This window comes from Podarcis liolepis (genome assembly GCF_965112155.1).
Source record: "Podarcis liolepis genome assembly, chromosome: 1".
Classification (NCBI taxonomy): Eukaryota; Metazoa; Chordata; class Lepidosauria; order Squamata; family Lacertidae; genus Podarcis; species Podarcis liolepis.
In genome coordinates, this window is record NC_139554.1 from 109,085,891 (window position 1) to 109,110,776 (window position 24,886).

The following is a 24,886-nucleotide window of genomic DNA, read 5'->3' on the forward strand; positions in this document are numbered from 1 at the left end:
CTTGCTGTTCTGGCTTCTGGGATAGCTGCGCAGCCTGCATTCGCTCCATAAGACGCACACACATTTCCCCTTACTTTTTAGGAGGGAAAAAGTGAGTCTTATAGAGCAAAAAATACGGTAACTACATACTGTATAAATCCATTCTCTTGTGGCCGAACTAAAAGGACACTGGCTCAGCTACAAGATCCTGGAGAAGGAGTCTGGGAGGGCAAGAGTTAACTTCCCCCTGCCCTTAAGAAAAGTCCATATTTACATGTTAACATAGCTGTCAATGTTTCCCTTTTTTAAAGGAAAATTCCCTTATTCCGAATAGGATTCCTCGCAAGAAAAGGGGAAAGTTGACAGCCATGCAAGTTAAACAGTTTAATAAATTGTTCTGTGCACACTTACGTTCACAAAGATGTGAACGTGAGCCAAAATACTTTCACGTGGCAAGTGAGGGAGCAATATGTATTACTATTATTTTGTTGTTGAAAGTTAAGAACATTGCTGCTAGCAAAATATCATAGTTTCCATAGCCTGCACATAGTAGGGGTATTTAAAACAAGAGTTGTCAAAGCAATCCATAGTTAGCAGTCGGCAAATGTGTCCTCTTTTTTGCTCTTCAAAATATGCCAACCCTAACACAGAAGACGATTTAGACCCTGGATTGTGGTGGTGGGACACTGGGGAGCAGTGTGGGGAAGAGACAATCTGGGAGGTGCTAGAAGCAGGAGGTTTGAGCAATGGGGGGGCGGGGGGGGGCAGAAGAAAGAGACTCTTCCAGGACAGGGCTGGAGGCTGAGAGTCACAGTGCCAGTGCAGACTCAGAGGGAGAAGTCAGAGGTTGCCAATGCTACCCAGTAGCAGGACAGTCCCAGTTCTGCTGCCCCCCCCGACCCCCTGCTCGAAGACAGTCCTGCACATTGCTGAGCAATGGGAGAGACAGGACTAGAAGACAAGCTCGCTCCCTTGATACAGCTTTTGTCTGCTTGCGGGGTGGGGATCTTGAGTGAGAGGTTAGAGAGAAAAGGGAGGACCAGTGGTCAGTTTCAGCAACATCTCCAACTAGAGCTAAAGGACCTCTGCTGTGTTGTTACTTTCTGTGAACCAAAGCTAATTGCCTTTCATGTCTCAGGTTCTTTCCTGCCCTGTGGATGACTTGTGCTCGCCTGACAGCTCCTTGACAATCAGAGGTTGCAGTTCATTTTGTCCTAGATACGAAAAGTAGCCAAGGAAATTACAATAAAAAATTAATCTTTATTATTTTGCACATTAGTAATGATGTATAGCATTATTTAGGATATTAGTAGCATTTCCTGCATGCAGTTCACCAATACAGTATAAGTTGATTGTTTATTAAAAGAAATAATCTATATTTAACATATCCCATGTAAGAAACATAAAATGTCCTGATGTGTTTGGTTATATAATTCTGCTATTTATTTTTTTCTGTGAAAAAATACTGTGGACCCAAGATATATTTGTAACAGTTCTATTAAAGCATGAGTCAAATGAACAAACACAGTCCGCGTAAATAAAAACAGGAAAAGAACATGGTTCTGTGAAAGAAAAAGGCTACATTTTCTGATGCAGGCACTGCTAGAGATTTAAAATAAAAACATTGCATCCTCTTCCAAGTGCAAAGAATTGCTGGAAGCAAGCGAACTGTGAATCTTTCCTTCACAAATAATTTAATTATTGCACCTTGAAAATGTTTGCAAATACAATTTTAAAAAGCAGAAAGCTACAATTACCCGTCTCTTCTTCGTTTCTTATTTTCTGAAGTTCTTCCGTGAGAAAGTGCTATGGACAGAATGTAACCCAAAAGGCTGCAACGTCAACCTCAAGATAAAATTCATTTCTCATTTTTATGTACATAATGCTCAAAAATAAAACAAACATGATTTTTTTTTTACAATATTTATATTTGCTTATAAAATTCTAACCACATTATTTTCAACAGGTTTAGCAGTTTGCAACGTGTCTGTACAGTCTGGCTATACATCAGATTGGTTTTCACTTCAAATTTAAAAATGTCAAACAGAAAGAAAGAACCTCTCAAGTAGCTGCAAATATTGCTTAATGATATGAGGGGATGAGGTCTTGTTGAACACTTTTTTCCACTTTACCTCTGACGTATGGCTTCCCATATTTAAGATTCTGGACACTTGAAGGAAGAGCAGCATAGGCAATATAAACATGCACTGATAGGATCCAAACTATCTATAATGGTACAGAATACATTGTTTTTACCTGTTGAAAGCTTGCACACTAAACCTATTGTGGTACATATTTGATGCAATAAATGTGCTCAGGTTGTTATTCATTTGCTCAAACATGCACCACAGGTAAAATTACTATTTACACAACAGAGGGCTCTTCATTGAACACGTACGTTGGCAACCTGGCTGAGAGCTGAAGATGGCTAAACAATACTGCAGGATGAAGCGGAACAAATTCATAAAGGGGTTTTTGGTCAGTTCAGTTGTTTCTTGTTTTCTTTTTTTTTTTTAAGGGCACATTGCCTTGAATACACCATACAGGGAAAAATAATTGACACAGACATAAAAACAGCGACTCCCGACTCCAGCTCTAGCTGAGATTTAATTGCCGGTGCAAAAATAATCCGTCTTGTTTTGCTCTGGTGAGTTTGAGGGGACTTTAGAGGCATTTAAACACTTGCCCGAATGTAACACAACATGAAAACACGTTTGTTAAAGCACCTCAGAACGGAGTATTCCCTCGCAGTTTTAACAAGAGTTGTTAAAAACTCGTTGCTCTTGGTGGACGTAATGTTTTCCCCCCATGCATGATCTATAAGAAGTGCAGCATGCCCCCATGCAAATCATTTTGGTGTGCATATAAGAGAGTCATATAATAGAACGCCTGGTCCTCATACCGACAAAGTAGTACTTACCCCCTTTCCCCAGCATAAACCCCATTTACAAAAATAGTCACAATGTGTGAATAAAAAGAAAGAAAGGAAGGAAGGAAGGAAGGAAGGGAAGGAAGGAAGGAAGGAAAGGAATCCACCAACACAGATTTCGTAAAAAGATGACAAATGTGGCAGTTGAAATGGATATACTTACTGACTGTACTAAGTGTTCTATGTTTTAACACACACACAAATTAGTGTTCCCCCCCTCCCAACCCCTTTTACTGGTCCCTACAGTCTGATTAGCCATTTTTTCCTCTCCTCTTCAGCAGTGTCAGCTGGTAATGAAAACAGGAACCTCCTGCCATGCTTCCCATAGTTTATATATAGTCACATTTTGACGACGAGGGGTTTCTGTCTTGTTATAGGCACTGACCTTAAAGAATACAGTATATTTGTAAAAACTGTCTGTTTGGCATATACCGCCTAGAGGAGTCCTGTTGACACAACTACATTACTCACACAGGCTGTAAACAATTTGTCACCCGATCAGTTTTGTGTTTTTGTTTAAACTGGCGCTTTACTTTTTCTTCTGTACATCTTTACCTTCTTTTTCGTGTTTTTCTTCAATGGGCTTGGTTACGCGGTCGTAGGATGGTGGACAAAGAGCGGTGGACATGGTCAGGTCTGTTTTTTCTGTGTAAGAGTTTTCATTGATCTTGTCAATGAGAATTTCATCCTTGAGACGCTGGCCCGCCCCTCCTTCTAATTTATTTTTATTATATACAAAGGAAGCTTGGTGTATTGTCTGTCTTAGGCGGTAACGCCTGTAAGCCCGCTGAATGATGACAGCGGACAACTCCTCTTGTTTACGTTTCAATGTAGTTGTGATGGGCTCGTAGGAGGCCTTGGAAGGGTTGGATTGCATAAAGCGGTCCTCCATCTGTATGCGGAGAGCATCCATCTCTCCACTCTCCCCGAGGACGCGCTTCGTAAAAGCAAACAAGATGTCAAGGCAGTGAATTCTGTCACCACTTACCATGGGTAGATCCATCGCAATAAGCTGAACCTTGTTGGGTTTTGGTAAATGAAGAGGAGGTTCCAGAGCAGCTGCAAACTCCGAGAGTTTTTCAAATTCCATAAACTGGGTTGCATCTGGGTCAAACTTTTCCCAGACTTCATAGAACATCTCAAAGTCGTCCTCGCTCAAAGGCTCAGCACTTTCTTCGGTGGCCACACCAAAGTTCTCCAGAATGACAGCGATGTACATGTTGACTACAACTAAAAATGATATGATGATATAGCTGACAAAGAAGAAGATCCCAACAGAAGGATTGCCACAATCTCCTTTGACTGAGCTTCCAGGGTGGTCTTTTTTAGGGTCACAGTCTGGCGGCCCACTGTTGAGAATGGGAGCTAGCAACCCATCCCAGCCAGCAGAGGTGGTGATCATGAAGAGGCAGATCATGCTGTTGCCAAAAGTTTCAAAGTTGAACATGTCATCAATGCCCACTTCTCTCTTCACGTAGGCAAAGTTGGACATTCCAAATATAGCATAGATGAACATGACCAGGAAAAGGAGAAGACCAATGTTGAACAAGGCAGGGAGAGACATCATCAAGGCAAAAAGCAGAGTGCGGATCCCTTTAGCACCCTTGATGAGACGCAGAATTCGACCTATCCTGGCAAGTCGGATCACTCGGAACAAGGTGGGCGACACAAAGTATTTTTCAATAATCTCTGCTAGGAACATACCTGTTAAAAATACAATTAAGCAATAGTCTTAGGGCTAATTGTTTATCAATGCCAATGTCCTGCCTTGACTTACCTGTGAACTTTAAGGAGCTTTCAGTGACAAAGTCTGCAATCCTATGCACAACGACTCAGAAGTAAATCTCATTGAACAAAGCAACCCTTATTTCTGAGTAAACATGCATAGGAATGGGCTGTAAACTGCCGAGTTTCTGACTTTATGGCAGTGTGCAGTAACAACTCAAGAATGCTAGAAGTCAACTTTTATATTTTATCTAACACATAGAAAATTATGTCATCTAAGCCTTTCTAGATTCATTCATTTTAACCTATTGTTATTTGAAATCTAAATCAAGCAGCACTTCTGGGAGTAACCAATTTAAATATAGCACATTAGGCAATAGGTGGCTTATGCAGATGTCAGAAATGGAACAAAAGCACTTTGGATACTAGAAGACAGTGATAACCAACAAAAACATACCTTATCAAGATAATAAACAATGCCGAGGCTCCTGCCCTATGGAACAGGCAAGCCTGCTGGGCTGACATTAAAGGAGGGTGGTGGCTGTTTCCACCCAACTTAGCAACTTCTTGGTTCCCCCTGACAGCTGAGCTGGATGGGTTTGTGCATCTCCACTAGATCTGGCCCTTACTAGCAGGCCGAATGAGTTGGCCACCTCAGCAGCAGATGCTGCAAAATGAAGAGTGGCAATAGGTATTGGTGGACAAAGCTACCATATGCGTGTCAGGCAGCCAGTGGCAGAGCAACATGCTGCAGTCCCCAGAGTGGAGAACAGGCAGGGGCATGGCTGGCGCGCGTCCCTGGAGGGCACGTGCCCGGCACGCATCCTGGGTGTCTGTGTGTGTGTGGCCGCAATGGCACCCTTTCCCCAAATGGTACCCGGTGCACTCACCCTACCCCCCTCAGTACACCAGTGCAGGCAGCCTGTTCTCCACCCTCATAGGCTAGGCATAGCCTCATAGGCATAGCCTTCAGGTGTAGTGCAAAACATTGCCCCATCTCCAGTGTTGACATAAGAATCAGCTGTTACTCTAGTGAACTTCTTTACATAGTGGGGTGGTGGTAGCGGTTGCTATTTTCACCTTTGCTTCAAGCAACAGAAGGTCTTGGGCCAGTCCCGGTTCCCACATATAGAGGCAAATGGGGCATTCATCAAAAACATTTTCCCTTTCATCATTTCTTTAAAGGTAAAGGGACCCCTGACCATTAGGTCCAGTCGTGACTGACTCTGGGGTTGTGGCACTCATCTCACTTTATTGGCCAAGGGAGCCGACGTGCAGCTTCCAGGTCATGTGGCCAACATGACTAAGCCGCTTCTGGCGAACCAGAGCAGCGCATGGAAATGCCGTTTACCTTCCCGCCGGAGCGGTACCTATTTATCTATTTGCACTTTGACGTGCTTTCGAACTGCTAGGTTGGCAGGAGCAGGGACCGAGCAACGGGAGCTCACCCCGTCACAGGGATTCGAACGGCCGACCTTCTGATCGGCAAGTCCTCAGCTCAGTGGTTTAACCCACAGCACCACCCGTAGTTGCTATTTTCACATTTGCTTCAAGCAACAGGTCTTGGGCCAGTCCTGTTCCCACATATAGAGGCAAATGGGGCATTCATCAAAAACATTTTCCTTTTCATCATTTCTTTAAGAGCTTGTAAATTATAGCCTTTTTGGGTAGTATTGGTTTGTAGATCAAGTGTAAGAATGAACTTAGAAAAGATAGCCTCTTTTTTCTTTTTAAAGCAGCTTGTGTGATTTTTGTTACCCACCCTTCCAATGTGCTTAACCAAATATACTTACCATGCTACTAAAAATAAAAACAGGGTGAGGAAAACCCCCCTGTGTTGGAATGATTTCGGCCCACAGGAGGACTCCCAAAAGTGGAATATGTGACTCACCATCTTTTGGGGATGTTTTCTTAAGAAAGAAACCTGGGGCAAGGGGAGATGCCACAGTCTCCAAAGTGGGAAGATAAATATGCAGGGACTTTCTAACCAAATATATTGGTGGGCGTGAGAGTACCCATCTTTACTGAAGAGTGAGAGGGCCAATACAGAAAGGAGAGGAAAATACTGCTCACTGAGATCTAGCAATTTGAAATTTTAACCTGTCTGGAATTTCCCTCATTGGATGAAATGGATACAAGCAACCTGTATCATCACAGACAAAGATAAATCTTTTTTTGCACATTTGTCAAACATATTCAGAAACGATCGTGCTCCATATGACACAATTACAGAAGATGCAACTAGGAATCAACGTGGCTGAGCAACTGAAAACAGCGAAAGAAATAAAGCAACATTTGAAGCACCTTAATATAGTTTTGACATTTGCCTTGCTTTGTTTAGAATGGGCCTTACCTACAATGGAGAGGATGACAACCACAAAATCAAAAATGTTCCATCCAATGGTGAAATAATAATAGCGCAGGGAAATTAGTTTCAAGACACATTCTCCAGTGAAAAGGACTATGAAGATCAGATTAATCCGATACAGAATATCTTCCATTTCTTTACTTTGGTCATCTGTTTCGACCATCATGGTGATCATATTAAGGCAGATGAGAATCATAATACTGATGTCAAATACTTGTCTTGTCACAAAATCAAAGACCATGCCTTGATATTTGTTCTGAGGTATAAAGAAGAGATATTAAATCAGTTAAGGCTCTGGTGTGCACATTGCTGGATTACAACTTAATTAATAACATATATAGATATAGACACACACAATAAAAACATAGTGAAACATCAAACAAAAACTTTTCAGTACAGGACTACCTTCAGATGTCTTTAGAAGTACAAATAGTTTGCACATATGCATGCCTAGTGTTGGGAAGGATTGAGGGCTCAAGGAGAAGGGGACGACAGAGGACAAGATGGTTGGACAGTGTTCTCGAAGCTACCAAAATGAATTTGACCAAACTGCAGGAGGCAGTGGAGTGCCTGGCGTGCTCTGGTCCATGGGGTCATGAAGAGTCAGACACAACTAAATGACTAAACAACAACAACATGCATGCCCCAAACCAAGAAAAACAAACTCACTTAAATGTATTCAAATATTGATTGCTCTCTCCAATTTACAGAAACTCACTTCTCATTTGCTGCTTTTAAAACGAATCTTTCAATCTAGAATAGACTCACTTACCCCTGGTCTAGGAATAGGCTTTTGAGGCTTTTTAGACCCCAACTTTTTCATTGCATTGTAGTACTTTTTCTGTTCTTCTGTCATAAAGATATCTTGACCTCCAAAGTAAGGGCATAACATGAAAAATGGTTATAATCACATTCTCATAGATGGCCTATACACTCACTTGCATTTATTCCATATTCATAATCAAAAGAAAAACAAATATTGGGCTTAATTGGTTTTTACAATGAGGTTGTTCCAAATTTTCCAGCGATGCTGGTAAAAGGTGATACCCTTTAAATGGTTGTGCCCATTTACTGATTGTAGAATAAGAATTTTAATTTAGGCTCAATTCAGTAAGAATGGAAGATTTAAGTAGAACAGAGGTAGGGAAATTGTGGCTTTCCATATGTATCCCAGGTAGCACAGCTTATGGTTGGGATGATGGGATTTGTAGTCCAGCAACATCTGAAGGAACACAGATTACCCACCCCCAATATAAACCTTAACTGCCCCTACATTCTGAGAGGAGGTATTGTCAACCACTAGACCACTCCGCGGGAACTTCTTTCCAATGACCAAACATTGCAGCTCTTCAATGTTTTGCAAGGTAAGGTTCTCTCCCAAATGGTCATGAATATGTATAGGTCTCTCCACTTTCCCCTTTAAAAGTCAGAGCAGCTATTTCATTTAATCGGTTCACATGATTTAGCCAGAGTTTATGATGTGAGCTTTAAAGGTAACGCAGGTAAAATACTTATCTTCTTTTTTTGCTGATTGAAGTTATCAATGATGACGCCAATGAATAGATTCAGGGTGAAGAATGACCCAAAGATTATGAAGATAACAAAGTAAAGGTACATATAAAGGTTGTCTTCATACTTAGGCTGCTGTTCTACCTACAAAGTAAGCGAAATGATTGTGAAACCTCAACATAGTTTATTTTTAAAAAGCTTGCAAGTTGGCATCAAGACAACTCTGGACCCCTCCAGATGTGTGAATGTGTGTGTTTTGGCAGGTTTTGAACATGTCAATGATGTAGTAATAGAGCATTAGTGACAAATTGATACGGGGGCACCAAGACACCTTATTAGTTCTGCGATGCTTCCCCAGTGTTACTGCACTATTGCCATCTGGAGGGGCACTCTTGCACTCCAGCACAACAAAAGCAATACAATGCTGCCACCGTTTGTGGTATGAAACCGGTGCAGGATTGTGTACAGCCACCACCATAAGTACAAATGATCATAAAAGCACAATGCAAAAGCACTTCCCGAGAGTCCCATAGCAATGCTATATCTTCACTTTAATGGTCAGCATGCCTGGAATTCTTTATGTTATGATGATGATGGTATTTCTTGTACCCCGCCCATCTTTAATAATAATAATGATAATAAACTTCTTGTACCCTGCCCATCTGCCTGGGTTACCCCAGCCCCTCTGGGCAGCTTGCAGCAAAGTATAAACAAACACAAACCAATTAGGGTGCTATTGAATTTGAACATAATTCATGTTTACATTAATGTTATCCTCAAGCGCATTTCATCAGCAAAATTCTAGAGTCTTTGTGTGGCAAAGAATGCAAAGTACTTACATTTCTTGAATCAATCGCTGCATACATAATGTCCATCCATCCTTTAAATGTAGCCTGCGTCAAGAAAACATTTTAAACATAAAACTCTGAACTCACAGCCGTGCTCAATGTCTTCTACCAGAGTTACCAATAGGAAATGCTTTACATATACATATATTATAACTATGGACTAAAGTAAAGGGGGAGCTTTTCAAGACCCAGTGGGCTTGATCCTGCCATGCAGTGGAATGCTATACTGGTCAAAAGTTCCGTTAAGTTCAAAGAGACTCACTGACAAGTAAGCATGCCTCCAATGGGAATAAGCCCCATTGACTCTATGGAACTCATTCTGAGTGGACATGCATAGGATTGTGATGCAAATTTGTTAAGCTTCGTTCCCCATGAAATAAAATTGGTCCCAACTAAATCAAATTGGCATGATGGTCATGACCTGGCTTAAGTCCCACTCCAGCTGATACAGTTAAGAAAATTCAGAAGCAAACAAAGGTTTCAGTATTTCAGTTCATTATACAAAGCACAGATACAAAAGATGATACCTTTGGCAATATGGAAATACAGTGGTACCTCGCAAGACGAATGCCTTGCAAGACAAAAAACTCGCTAGATGAAAGGTTTTTCCGTTTTCGATTTGCCTCGCAAGACGAATTTCCCTATGGGCTTGCTTCGCAAGACGAAAACGTCTTGCGACTTTGTTAAACCGTTAAAACCGTGCTTCGCAAGACGAAAAATTCGCTAGACGGCAAAACTTGCGGAACGAATTAATTTCGTCTTGCGAGGCACCACTGTAAGGTACTTTAATGTATCCTAAGATATAACAGGCTCATAAAGAACTTAATCCCCACCCCCGCATTCCTACTACAATGATAGTAGGAATGATACTACAATGATTATCATAGGAGCAAACTCCTAAAGGCTGAGGTCCTTCCATCCCTCCATAAAATATTTGAGGGGGCTGCCCCCCCAAGTTGATGGGCATTGCCATTGAAATTGTGTGGGTGCTTTGCGTCTTGTGATCAGTGATGCAGGGTGGGGCTTAACTGCCCCACTTCAAATATTTTATTCAAGTTGACACCCCTGCTTATTATGCATGTTAATTAACTTGCTGTGCAAGCAGAAATCCTTGCAGGGATAGAACGATTTCCTTAGCACCATGCTGGATTCCACTCACAGTGCTCAATGGGACTGACTCAGCTGTAGGTGGGATAATTATTCTCACCTACATGCCCATTGCCCGTTCTAATGCAGAAGAGTCCATGCTACCAAAGAAGGAAATCCAGATGCCCCATTTATTTATTTATTTATTGTAGGTTGGTGAGTAGTTATAACACTCTAAAGAACTATACTTAAAGGACTGGTGTTTTTTAAAGAAATGTCAGCTTCTTGTTATATACTATCCAACCATATTCACTGATTTCACAAAAATTCAAGGACAATTTTTATTCTTAACCAGTGCCACTAGCGTTTATACTTATAGTCCTTGTTCAGATGATCCCAGCTACAAAGCACTAATCTAAATAAATGACTAGGAGAATTATGCATGTCAGCTCTCTCTATGAAAGATGTTTCCTAAGATTCTTTAGCAGCATACTTGAGCATCACCTTGTAGCTTGACCAAGAAATAAAACCCTGGGTAGGGCTATGCAGAATAAAACGTGGGACCAGTGGCATAGCGCACGGAGGGCAAAGGGGTGGTTGCCCCGGATGCTAAATGGTTAGGGACACAAAATGTCAACACCAGGTGCTGCCTCAGTACAGCTGCGCACTTCTGTTGCTGGCTCTGCTGAAAACGGCTTCCCCATGCAAACCAGGAAGTGACCTCCCCAGACAACAGGACAACTCTTCTTTTCTTATCTCGGCAGCTGTGATCTTCTGGGTGACGCAGATGGCTCTGGGCACTGGCAACCCACGCTATGCCCCTGGGAGGGTCTACAATTCTATACTAAATGGGACTGACTTCTGAACAGACATCATATCATATCATAAATATATCACTTTCCTCCAAGAAGCTGAAGATGGTGTATGCGTCTTTTCCACTTTTATGCTCACTGTGAGGTAGGTTAGTTTGAGAGTTGGCAAATAGCTAATGAGTGCCCAGAAGGTGAAACTGGCTCTCCCGAGACCTAGTCCCACAGCCTCAAAGTAACATTTTAGGCTACCTTCATTTTTATATTCTGGCAGTCTACAGTGATTCCATGACCCTCTTACCACCGAATTCCTAGCAAATTCCTATGAGCCTGATCAGACTGTAAGTGACAAAATAGTTGAACCAACTTTTTATTGTACACTAAGTAAACAAGAAGTAGTCTGTAAAGAGTGTTCACTTACTACTTGCAGTAAAGAAAGATACCCAAATCCCACATTATCAAAGTTAACTTTCACATTTTTCCATCTGGCGGATTCATTTCTTCGTATGAGCTCCTCACACTGAGTCTTATTGAAAACTTCTTCGATTGTGAACATGTCACCAGTTGTGGTATTAATGCAGTGGTAGAACTTGCCAGCAAACAAGTTTACTCCCATAATGCTGAAAATTAGCCAGAATATAAGACAAACGAGAAGCACGTTCATGATGGATGGAATCGCTCCTAGAAGGGCATTCACAACCACCTAATACACAAATACAGGAGGGGGAAAAAGAGTATAAGAATACTTACAGCAATAACATAATCACTCTGTTGCAGCAATGCATAATTTTTCTGTTTTATTTTATTTTTTAGAGTGAATTATTAAATTGCTAATCACAATTTTGATTGCAACAGAGTCCCTATTTTAAAGAAAACTTTCACATATGCAACAACATCAAAGATGAGAAAACTAAAATACTTAAATAAAAGTAAAAACTAAAAAAAACCTGATAATAGTAACATGAAGATTGTTGATCTCTGTAAAAAAAGAGATATATGTTAAAATACTAATACAGAAAATTAAAATATAAACTGAAATGACTGTATAATTTCTTTAAAACTAAAAACACAAAATGTCAATAATGTTATCAAAGAGAATTAGTCAAGATTAGTATATATATATATCTTGTACAGTTAACCATGCATTATTATTACAAAGATTAATTTCTTTGCAGAAGAAAGCCAGACAGTTTTGCAATATGTGCTTATTTAAATAATCACATAGTTTATTTCAAGCTCCAGTCTTTATTGAGAAAATGAATCTATTTTCAGTTTAAACATTTTGTTTAAAAATGAATAAATGAAAAATTCGTATGTCCTTATAGCTAGTTGTTTAATGAAAGTATCAAAAACATTTAAACACAATGGACTCCTTGACCAAATCAAGAAACACCTTACTTTATTGACTGCAATACATCTGTAAGTTTATCTAATAAAACATGACTGGGAAGAATGCTATCAAGAAAGCTAAGATGTTAACGAGCCTAAGATCCCTTGAGTGGAGTTCCACTCGTGGAAAGGTCACTCCCTCTGCAGTCCCCTAGATATCTGCTCCGGGGGTCCAAGGGGGCGGACTGGGGGGAATCTGTGAATGTTCACTCTCCACCTTATGTTAGTGGGAGCCCCTGTTGGCTCAAAGGACCTTCTAGAAACAGAATGGCACCTATAGATCCAACCCAAGTTTTCTTTCCTCCCCAAAACTGCTATACTGTTTTGGGGGGGATGGGGACGGTGGAGAGGCTATTAATATTTAAATGTGGAATACACTTCCTTTTCAGCATTAATTAGCATGGCTGTACTCCAACATGTAGGCACAGAACAACCACAACTTTATTTGAGGAACCCTCTCCAAAAACCCAAATCCTACTGATCGGGTCTTTGGCAGAGAAAGAGAGAGAGGGTTCCTGACCACCACCCTTTTTCTAATTGATGGGATTTAACTTTTCCCCCAAGAGGGCTCTTCATGCACAGTCCACAATCCATAGATCGATGGATTGAGCAGCAGAACTACACAAGCAGGACCTATTTGTGGCTTCATATCCAGGGAGGGATACGCATGCAGAAAAAGCCTGTAACTGGATCAGGGAGATATGCGCTTTGTTTACAATTAGTGAGTTTTTAAACGCATGTTCCCAGCATCAGTCACCTTCAGAGGAGTGAGCACTAGAGGCCTGGTTTGCAAGTCTCGTTAAACCATCGTTAAAATGAAACCACAGTTTGCTGCAAATGTGCAGTGTTCTGGTGCGGTGCTGGGAAACAAGCTTGCCAAAAACAAACCTTGGTTACCACTTGCGGTTTCTTTAGAGAGAAACAAACCACTGTGAGCCCAGGTTTGATTGCAACCCTGCCTAGGCTTCGTTTCCCGGCAGCACGGCAGCAGAAGAGGAGAAACGCTTGGGATTTTAGCAGCATGCGTTAGCTCGTTACACATAAGCCATGGTTCATTTCAACAATGGTTTGACCACAATGTGATGCGCAAACTGTGTTGCGGTTTTTGCAAAGCCTTGCTGACTGTAAAAATACCAAGGAACAACCAGAGCAGGCCCTCAGAACCCAGTCCAAACACAAGTTATTAACTTCGGGGGGCGGGTGTCCTTGGAGCTCACACAGCTGCTTAGAAAGCTCCTTTCCCAACTTAGAAAGTTGTGCATGGCAGTGCTTTGAAATGATTTTGCTTCAAGCCTGGCTAACTACGCTGCAGCAAGGTTTCCTTTCTCTCAAAAGCGTTCAGGGTTAGGTCATGCCTCTTCTCCCAATACCACTTCCCATATAGCCGCATGCTGTGGTTATTTTGGAAACAGCATTCTAGGCTCTTTTTGCTGTATCCCAGCGCTTAAGTTGCGCAGCTGGCAGCGGCCATAGGGAATGAAGGATGAGTGCTCTCGCAGGCCCTGCCTTCTAAGGTGACAGCCTCCTTGCTGCTCTCCTAAACCTTGAGCAGCGCTGTGGGGAACTCATGTGACTATGGGGCCATCTTGCCTAGCTGATGGTTAAATAGAACATGATATACTAATAGCAAGCTCATTCCCCAAGTGCCTATCCTTACATAGGCAAAACAGCACCATCCACACACAAGATGTGGTGGTGTTTTTTTTTGGGGGGGGGGACCCAAGATTAGCAGAAGTAAGAAATTATTTAGGGAAAAAACTATAAAAGGAGGGGGCCCCTGACAGTGTATTGAAGACTGAGCATGCTCAGTGGGCACAGAATGTTGGGAGGAAATGGAAAACTTCTTGGTAGTGGTGCCCGCCCTGTGGAACGCCCTCCCACCAGATGTCAAAGAGAAAAACAACTACCAAACTTTTAGAAGTCATCTGAAGGCAGCCCTGTTTAAGGAAGTTTTTAATGTTTAATAGGTTATTTTATTTTAGTGTTCAGTTGGAAGCTGCCCACAGTGGCTGGGGAAACCCAGTCAGATGGGCGGGGTATAAATAAATTATTATTATTATTAACTGTGGTGAGTGGAATAGAGTATCCTGGAAGAGGGAATGGCTGGCTGAAAGCCTGAGCAGGAGCATTTCACACTACAGTATTCTGCTGCAGGTTCTCCTTTCAGGATAAAGCTTTGTCCTATAAGGTGGAACCCCAACATGTAAATTGGAAGGTTACAGTACAGGTAGTTTGCATGGCAGTAAAAATCAGGGGAAAGGGAGGAGTTGGCATGGTGATTGAATTATCACATTATGGTGGAACATAATGCTTGGCATTTAGAGGGCTTTTGGTCAGGGGATATTTTGGAGCTGAACGTTTCTTTATTCTCTTTTCTTTCTCACAAGGAGACAGTTTGATATAAATAAAGTCACAGAACTGGTTAAATCTCAAGTATATGAATTTTTCTTCAGCCTTAACAAAATTCACTTGAAATGCTCATCATTTCAGAACAAAAGTGTTGGCAGGGGTGGGGAAGTTCTGGCCCTGCAGTGCTGCTGGACTCCAACTCCTAACAGGTCCAACCAGCATGGTCAAAAGTCAAGGGTGATGGGAGCTGGAGTCCATCAACATTTAGAGAGCCATAAGTTAGCCATTCCTGGTGTATTTCAGTCTTACATAGCATTCTACTTTGGAGTTTGAATAACCCTTCCATGACCAGAACGCCACCTTTGACTCCAACCCATTGATTTTACCCTTTGTTAATGTTTCTCTCTTGTCATTATTTCTGGCCTTATAGAATGAAACAATCTAGGGGCGAAAGCTGTGTGAAACAATCAAGCTGCGAAAAGTAATTAATTACTGCAGAAGGATTGAAGGAGGAATTAGCTGTCCACCTCACCCATAAAAATAAATTGGCTATGCAAAGATAATTCAGTAATTAGACCTGGAGAAATGGAAAACATGTTTCTGATTCTGTCAATTGTAAAAAGAGTTATTACTGCATCAATGTAAGAGGCATTTTTAAGCATATCTTCTGAATTGTACAGAATAAAGATACCAATTTGCTTTTCATGTTGCTGTCTCGGAAACTGGACTGGAAATTTGAAATATGATATCACTTTAAAGCAATCAGCCAGAAATGTGCATAAGACATGCAAAACTAAAACTGCAAGGTGGATTAATTTTTAAAAACTCCTTTTCCGCTTTACTGCTCTAAGAAAAATACATCAAGCACGGCGTAACATGCTCTCTTTCAGTGAGTTTACACATAAACACATGCTTTACATATTTTGAACTACTGCAAGATCATTACATTACAGGGAGTTTTAAAAATGGTAAATATAAAGCAATGGGTATATTCAAATCTCACTTTGCATTGATCTACGTGCACTGAGATTAGAATATAGCTTCCAATCTGTGACAGATTTAATTCACATAAAAGCGATTATTTACTTTGCCTTCCAGCACCTCTGTGGAGTTAGGATGGTTTAAATTTACTTTTGAATATATTTAAACAGTTCTCACAATAACACAACAGCCTTGCATTTTTTAAACGCTTAGTTTGATAAAGAATTTCCCTGTCCCTGTTGTGCATGTTAAAATAGTTATACTTCACAGACTTCACAGACTTACGTTGTCCTTAGGTCTTGGATTTTTCTTCCGCATAGGAATAATTTTACCAAATTTCGAACAGAGAAATCATATGAAGTTAATTTAAAGCTCCACATTTAAGTATAATGATACAAATATGTGAAAACCCAAACTTGATAGGTAAGAACAACAGGTCAGAATTTTAGGTTCTGATTTCATGTTTTTTGTTTTTGTTTTTTTGGTTTTTTTTGCAAGCTGCTTTAAAATTTGGTGTGGTCTATTCCACCAGTCAATTAAACAAAACCATTTTTTAAATAACACATTAAAAAAAAGACAGTTGATGCTTGACCTCAGTTTCATTTAAATCTGAACAGTATTTTTTATCGCCAACTAGACTACAAAGTGGTTAACTAAAGGTCTTGTTTATGATGCCTTCTTTCCCTCACAAAACTGGCCCTTAATTCTGTAACAGTTTTCATCTCTCTAAATTATCCTCAAATCGAGATGCAGTGCTTGTCATCTTTCACTCCAAAGTAGCCTCTAACCCCATTTGGCTCTTTGGCTGCTTCAGTCAGAGGTCATGAATTCCCAGTTCAGCACCAGACTCTGAACACGGCTTGTCAGAAAAACCTGGTATTATTTGAGTCATGCTGAGAATGGAAGTCCCAGAAGACCAATAGCAGATACTACTGGAGAAGCTTTGGAGTCCCTGTGGAAGATTAGCAATGCCAAACATAGAAAGATATTATAACAAATTTTGGGCCCAGGGTGCTTCGAGACAGCTGTTTATTGTGGGATCAGTACAGTCATACCTTGGATCCCAAACACCTTGCAAGTCGAACGCTTTGGCTCCCAAACGCCCCAAATTCAGAAGTGAGTGTTCCAGTTTGTGAACGTTCTTTGGAAACCAAACGTCTGACACGACTTTTGTGGCTTCTGATTGGCTGGAGGAATGCAGCCAATCGGAAGCCGCACCTTGGTTTCTGAATGTTTTGGAAGTCAAATGGACTTCCGGAATGGATTTTGTTCAACTTCTGAGGTAGCCCTCTACTGATCACGCATGCAGGTTTCTTCAACATAGCATCAAAATATCTGCTCATATGTCTCTCCCCCCCACCCATTTAATCCAGATTTACACTTTCTGCAGAACATCCAGTAGACTAAGAAGAAAACCTGGTGCCCATGACTCATTTGCAATGCCAGAATGACTTGCTTGTAATATTCTGTCTCTATGTGGAAGCACTGCATTGGCACTAGTTCAGTGCTGCAGTTATCATGGAAGAAAACAAGGAGGCATTAATGATTTCCATTCATCATTTCTCTGCCACCAACCCAATCCTGCCTTTGCCATGTCCTCACAAAATGAAGTTGCTGAAATGAAAACTGTCTCAAAAGAGTGCAGTTCAGTGACTCCTTTGAGAGCTGGTCAGGTTTTATGTCTGAGATTTTTTTTTTCCTGTTCACGAATCATTCATTAACAGACACACTGATTTCTGTGAATTTCTGTGAATGGACACACTGATTTCTAAATTTGGGCCAAGTGCTTTGGACAGATAATGTTTACTGTTCAAGTTGTTTGTGCCCTTAATCCATTTAATATGTTTATAATTGACTTTGAATTATCGGCCATATGCTGCTTATTTTGTTCTTTGGCTTAATGAGAGAGGGCCTTTAAGTGGGAGAACATGCACAGGAAATTGTGAAAAACTGACACTGTTGTGTACACGACTCCTTGGTTCCTTTTAAATATCATTAAAGAGAAAAATCGCAATGGAGATTGTGAATGGGAAAATGAAACCTAGTATAATCATATTCCTTATTCATATGAACCAGAAATTTTGAAATTTATTTATTTTCAGGTCGCCATATTCTTGGTACTCGTATTACATGAACATTTAGCAGCATTGCTATTCTTGTAGATTACTTAGGAATGAGTACAAAGGACAACAGTTCCCCAAACATTTGTGCCAACAAAAACATATTTGCAAGAATGTTCATGAATAGTAAATAAAAAGAAGTATGAACATGGATAAACCAAACAGTCAGTTAAAAAACTGAATGAATGTTCGTGAACACTACAGCAATTGACCAGCTCTTACCCTATTCCACTGCTGACTTCTCAATTCATGAATTTCTTGTTTAAAAGGATTTGTTGAAATTAAGGGGTGGTTAGATGCACCTGAAATTCATGTATCGAGTCAGTTTCAATTTACAATATTTCTTCTTAGAAATTTTGAAGAAAATATATGCAACCTGATGGATACAATTTGAGGAACTGAGCTCCAGTATTCAGAATTTTGTTTCATGGTACTGATGTGGCTTTTACATCTCATGAGTAATTAGACAGCATGTTATGTTATCGGCTGCCCATCTCACTAGAAAGGTTTTCTTTTATCATTATTCAAAAGCTGTTTCCTCTTATGTTTCCATGAAGTGGCAAAAAAGAGCATTCTCTAAAAATAACAGGTTTGAACAACATGCAGTTTTGATCAGGTTGTATAGGGAGTGTAAATGAATGTTTTTAACGGAAGTCTTTGGAGTTTTGCTGGTGACTTCAACACAGGCACAAATTCACCCAGTAACTTTAAGGAACAGAAGAAAACAGGGGTATAGTGCGGTAAGGAACTTTTCCCAGAGAAATGTTAAGCCGTGGTCCTGACTTACCCCAGAAAGAAAACATGTAACACTGCATGATTTGTGTAGATAATGCTGGGGGATTGCTGGAATTACTTTAACTGTTTTGGAAATTATTAGCTATTGTGAAAAAGAAAGAAAAATAATCCATTGAGTTGTCTGGTTAAATTAGTCACGTAAGCAAGTTTAGTCCAATCAGTGAGACCATAAAAAAATTAAATCTTACTGAGTTGTCTACATGGTATGATTACTAGTTGTCCTTGTATGCCACTAGGTTTAAGTAGTTCATTGTCAAAAACTGAGAGAGGGAAAGAGAGAGGGACAGAGACCTATATGGAGACCTGATAGTAATCAAATTTGACCTACTGAATGAAATTCTAAACTGAAGCCATTAATTTCAGTGGGAATAAATTAATTCTCCGTTAATTTAACTAGCAAGAGAGCTTACAGATCTGGATTTATGAAAGCAGCACACCCTTTCAACAAGCTGTGTAAACTAGATAATGAAGTAAAAAATATTTAATTTATCAGAAACAAAATGACACAGCATCAACTCACCTTTCAAATCACTATTAGCAAATCTGACAAACTCCTCAAATCGGCTAGAAAGTAAAGTAATATAAATGAACACAGCTTATGCGTGGTACTGAATAAAGGGTTAAGGTTTGCTAATGAAGCTTTCTGCTTATCTATTACTGATAAATGTGCAATAGAATGAAAGGGCAGCATTTCTGCATGGTTATGTCATTCCTCACAAAGGCATGCACAGAACATTCCTTACATTTAGGCATGCGTTTTATGTCTGGCAGACTTTTCTCTCATTTCATCTTACCCTCATCCCTTCAAATCTTGACAAGGCCCGTAAAGGTCTCAGAGCTCGCAGTGTCCTGAGGGATTTGATGGCTCCTAGTTCTGAGTAACCCAAAGCATTTGCTGTTAAGCTAACCAATGATACCTGTTAAAAAAAAAATAAGAAAAAGAAAAATTGCCACTTTGCATTATATTATGCTATAAGGCTTTGTAGATTCAGGACTGTAGAGTTTGAAGGAATCACAGGACTATAAGCGCTCAGAAGCACATCATCCAGTACATCCTGTGCCAACTTTGGACCTTTAATTCATACATTAGCTCACCATATGAAAGTTGGGCAAATGGGTTGCAGTGGTCAAAATGGGTTTCTCAGTTGACTCTGGAAATGTGTAACAGGGCCTAGTACAGCTAAGAACGAATATTTCAATACAACAAGGGGTAAAAACACACACTTTGGCTATTTTGGGAGGACCACTGAGGTGCAAGGTTGGGTCCCATACAGGAACACGATTTCATTGTTAAAGCCTGGAAAATCTTTCTCTGCAGTAAAATATGTAAGGCTGGAGAGAATTATCCGTTTTTTAAAAAGGTTTGGTTTGACTTTTCACAATGTGTATATATTCTATATATATAACAATATATGTTGTTCTCTTTGAGATTTAATTTGCATTCTCTCATGATGCAAGATTTTAATGTTTTTTTTTTAAAAAAATAAATGCAAAAGGGCATTCCAGATGTTATGATTTGTAATCATAATAGCTGCTGGCACTTGTCACTACCAAGTGTTGCTGTAGAATAGGGATAACCAATGTATTGTCCGTCCCCCCCCCCCAGATATTTAGGACCACTATTTTCATCAGGCCCAGCCAGAATGGCCAATGGTCAAGGGTGATGTAAGTTTTAGCCCATATCTGGAGAGTACCACGTTGGCTACCACCGATATGAAATCCACAATAGTAGAACTCTGTGAAGTTTGCTAATGCGATGCCAATACATTATGCATTCTAAAGTTTTAAAGCAATACACTACTTGCTAATAGTCTATTCCAAGGCAATATTAGAGTGATTGTTCTTCCACCGTGTGGAAAATGGGTTATGTGCTTATCTTTTATGGTAATTATTATTATTATTATTTGCAAAGGATCTAATATTAATTGTGAACTCATTTTCAGAGTGGACCCCGATGCAAAATGGCACAATCCACACACAGGAGATAGGCATCAGTAGGCCGGGGGGCGGGGTGTGTGGAATCCCAATATTAGGAAAAGCACAAAAATATTTTTGGGGGTGGGGAGGGAAGGGCAGTGTGTCCTGAGCATGCTCAGTGCATGCACAATGTTGATTGGCTGTTTGAGAGAAAGGGAAAGGGAAATTGAAGTGGTATGGATATGTTTTGAAAAAGTCAATGCTAACTGGCTGGCACCCTGAAAAACATGAGCACTCCACATCTGTATATATACAAACATATATATAAATAAAACACTTAGGGTACATACATCAACAATCAGGAAATCCAGCCAACACCAGGCATTAGTGAAGTATGTTTGATATCCATATGCTACCCACTTCAGAAGCATCTCGAGAATGAAGATGTAGGTGAAGACCTTGTCAGCGTATTCTAGAATGATCTTTATAGTCTTCCTCTGTTCAATGTATATGTCTTCAAAGGCCTGCAAATTGTTCCCAAATGTTTAGTGTTATTGTTTATTATGGTAGAAGGACTGGAAGATTGGTTTGCTTTTCACTTTGTTCCTAGTCTTTATTTTAAAAACCTTTTTGCAACCCTTTTAGAGACGCTCTTTTATCTCTGGTATAAATGATAACGCCATACACTCCTGCCATTCTTGCTATTTCTGTAACACAAATGATTTCCTCATATAAAGAAGCAGCACGGTACAATTTTTTGGCCATATTGGAATTCTCATAACATTTAATAGTCCATCTGCAAGACATCTATGAAGTTGTTCCCCCTCCCTACTTCATAAAAACACAAACTGTAGACAGCAGAGACTAATATCATACACCAGTGAATGGGTGAGCTGCAGCAAGTCTAAATAATACAACTTATTTCCTATTTGCCCTGTACTTCCATTAGGTAACATATTTTCTCTCTGTGGCTTGTCTTAATCAAAAGTGAATTTGTCACTTGTATTAGATATTTCATGGGTGCTAGAGACAACTAGTAACAAGTGAAATTATTATTCAGTTTCCATAATTTCAAAAGCAGAAATGTGATGTAGTGCACCTGCTATGCAATATATATATATATATATATATATATATATATATATTTGCTTTCGTAGATTTTCACGGGTACAGGAATGCAGGTTTTGGTGTCCTCGGGTGTCTTCCCGTGTAAAACTTTTACACGGGAAGACACCCGAGGACACCAAAACCTGCATATATATATATATATATATATATATGTAACATTTAATTTTAACGTCTCTTCTGTTTTCACTTACCAGTGCACCACTGCTAAGAAGAATCATAAAGACAATGAAGGTTTCAAACCAGTTGTGCTCAACAATTCGGAAACAGGTTTTTCTAAGATTCCACCATTGTTTTCCTCTCCCGGCCTCTACACTAACATCACAGCACTTGAACCTTCTCACGCAACCTGAAATAATAAATTAGATTTTTGAGGAGACAGAAGGAAAACCCTCCTGATATTAATTACTTTCACATATCCCATTGTGACATCTGAATTACAGTGGTACCTTGGTTTAAGAAAAGCTTTGTTAATTAACAACTTGGATTAAGGATGCTGCAAACCCGGAAGTAGGTGTTTTGGTTTGTGAGCTTTGCCTTGGAAGCAGAACATGTTCCGCTTCCTGTTGAGTGCAAATTGAGTCCCCCGCTGCTTTGGGAAAGCACCCCTTGGTTTAAGAACACTTTGGTTTAAGAACAGACTTCTGGAACGGATTAAGTTCGTAAACCAAGGTATCACTGTATTAAGCTGTGGTCTTTCTGCAAGAATATTAACTTCCTGTAGAACAGGGGTGGCTAACCCCCCCCATATGGGGGCAGGGTCTAGCTTCATAGGCAATTTTGGGGCGGGGCGGGGCGGGTAGGATTCCATGATTGTAGTGGCATCAGCAAATGTTAACCCTCTCCTCAGACAATCTACGTACATCCAGTGACATAGTGTGGGTTGCCAGCACCTGGGACCATGGAGGGAGTGGGGTGGGAAGGAGAGAAATGGACAGAGTACACATTCACATTCAACTGTGTCTGTATCACCTAGCAGTTTGCAGCTGCAGAAATAAGAAAAGAGCTGTTCCATTGTCTGGAAAGGCCACTTCCTGGTTTGCATGGAGAAGCCATTTTCAGCAGAGCCAGCAACAGAAGTGCGCAGTTGTATTGAGGCAGCACTGTGTTGAAATTTTGCACACCTAACAATTTTGCGCCATTGCATGCATCAGCTGAATTTGTGTGGGTGGGTGCTTATATAAATGTCTGCCTGTCTGCAACTATGTCCTGTGGACACACCACGGGAATATGTGCCCCCTGCCTAGGATGGTTGGCCAAGAGAGAATGTGGCCCTGAACCAAAAAAGCATTAGCCACCCCACAGATGGCTCACATTCCATCACAGCTCATCTCTTCTAGCGAGAAAGCTAACCAGAAGCCACACAAACATTTCAGATTCTGAATATTGACCTTCTGTAAAGCAAGCTTCAGGTTCAGCTGCTTCCTCGGGTTCTACTTCCGGTTGTTCTTCGGCAGGAAGTCCAATATCAACAGTGCTTCCTTCGGATGAGCTAGAAGAATTTAGCTTCTGTTAAAGAAAAAAATAAAGGTGGAGAAAAACAACAACATTGATACAAGAGTACACTCAGGTCTGCAAAACTCCTTGCGTGACTGCTCACAGTTCATTAGTGCTTATTAGTGTTCAGTATCTGAAGAAGTGTGCATGCACACAAAAGCTCATACCAATAACAAACTTAAGTTGGTCTCTAAGGTGCTACTGGAAGGAATTTTTTTATTTTGTTTCAACTACAGCAAACCAACATGGCTACCTACCTGTATCTAGTGTTTCTGGTAACTTTTATCAGATGTTATATATATTGTCATTTGTATGAAAGTTGCCCTTGGATTAGGAATTGTACAAACAACACAACTTGCGACAGGACTGAAACCATGTGATTCAATTTACAGCAGCAATATCAATGAAGTAGATGACAAAAAGTCATTATGGGTGCTCTATGTTACATTTGAAGGGCTTTAAGGAGGTATTTTTTTAAGCAACCAAGCGGGATATAAATTATATGAAATAATAATAAAAATCCTCTAATTTGACACTGGCTAAATCCTAAAAAGCAATACAGAAATAGATTGTTGTTATTATTACTAGATCAAGTAGATTAACAGTATTTAAAGGTTCACCTCTTTGCTTTCTTCCAAATCTGATTCACTGCTGAACTCCTCTGTATTTAAATTTTCAAAATCGGATTCTCCAAGAGCTATTGGCACAGTCACAGTCAGGCTTGGGTTATTTATGAATGACATGTAATCACTTTCATCAATGATGTATTTTTCCACACTGCTCCCTGTCCCTATGCCGCTTGTGGTTCCATTCACATCCCTAAGATAATCCAGATCTTTACCAATTTCAATAGTATGGTTAGAAATGCAGCTGTTCTTATTTAGCTCCTCAAGGGGCTTGATTTCGTCCAAAGCTTTCTGCTTTTTAACGAAGGACTTTTGGATGAATTCTCGGATTTTTCTTTTCATGTATTCTACTCCTCTATCTATTCTTGCCACAGCAATCTGGAGATTGTTCATTTCGTTGTCATCATCTGTGGCAGCAAGGTTGTCTGCACTAAATGAGCTCAGCAGCAACGCCAAAAATAGATTCAGTACCTAAACAAAAGGGAGGGGAGGGAGAGAAAAAGATCCTAATTTTTGCTCAGTTTATGTATTGCCCTGGAATAACATGTTTGAGATAAAGGCCTGCAGCCCGGTACATAAACCTAGCATTGTAGATTCAGAAGGGATTCATGCATAGTGTAGGCAACTATGAAGGAGATTAAGGGCTGACATCTCTCCCAGCAAAACTGCCTACTAGTAAGTCCATTCACTGCTCTCCTCCTCTCCTGTCTGCACAGCTTGACATGATACTGTTTGCCAATTCCTACTCAAGGTTATTGCAAGGTTTTATATTGGCCCCAAAGCGTATAAAGCGAAGGAAGAGTGGATGCTAGAAAAACATTTTTTTGGATAAAC

The 24,886-nt window shown here is 40.3% G+C and overlaps 1 protein-coding gene across 4 annotated transcripts in view; it reads right to left on the reverse strand.

The window, feature by feature from the left end:
• Positions 1–1,399: 1,399 nt before the first annotated feature.
• Positions 1,400–24,886, reverse strand: part of LOC310703397 (sodium channel protein type 1 subunit alpha) — a 105,551-nt gene continuing 82,064 nt past the window's right edge. For all 4 annotated transcript variants that reach the window (XM_083495759.1, XM_083495761.1, XM_083495758.1 and 1 more), the window contains exons 17-27: positions 24,047–24,523; positions 23,321–23,438; positions 22,124–22,278; positions 21,155–21,328; positions 19,682–19,804; positions 11,675–11,956; positions 9,346–9,403; positions 8,517–8,650; positions 7,774–7,878; positions 6,987–7,257; positions 1,400–4,612 (exon numbers count right to left, since the gene is read on the reverse strand). In XM_083495759.1, the coding sequence (XP_083351885.1) occupies positions 3,438–4,612; positions 6,987–7,257; positions 7,774–7,878; positions 8,517–8,650; positions 9,346–9,403; positions 11,675–11,956; positions 19,682–19,804; positions 21,155–21,328; positions 22,124–22,278; positions 23,321–23,438; positions 24,047–24,523 (3,072 nt within the window). In that variant the 3' untranslated portion in view covers positions 1,400–3,437. The remainder of the gene's footprint in view (positions 4,613–6,986; positions 7,258–7,773; positions 7,879–8,516; positions 8,651–9,345; positions 9,404–11,674; positions 11,957–19,681; positions 19,805–21,154; positions 21,329–22,123; positions 22,279–23,320; positions 23,439–24,046; positions 24,524–24,886) is intronic.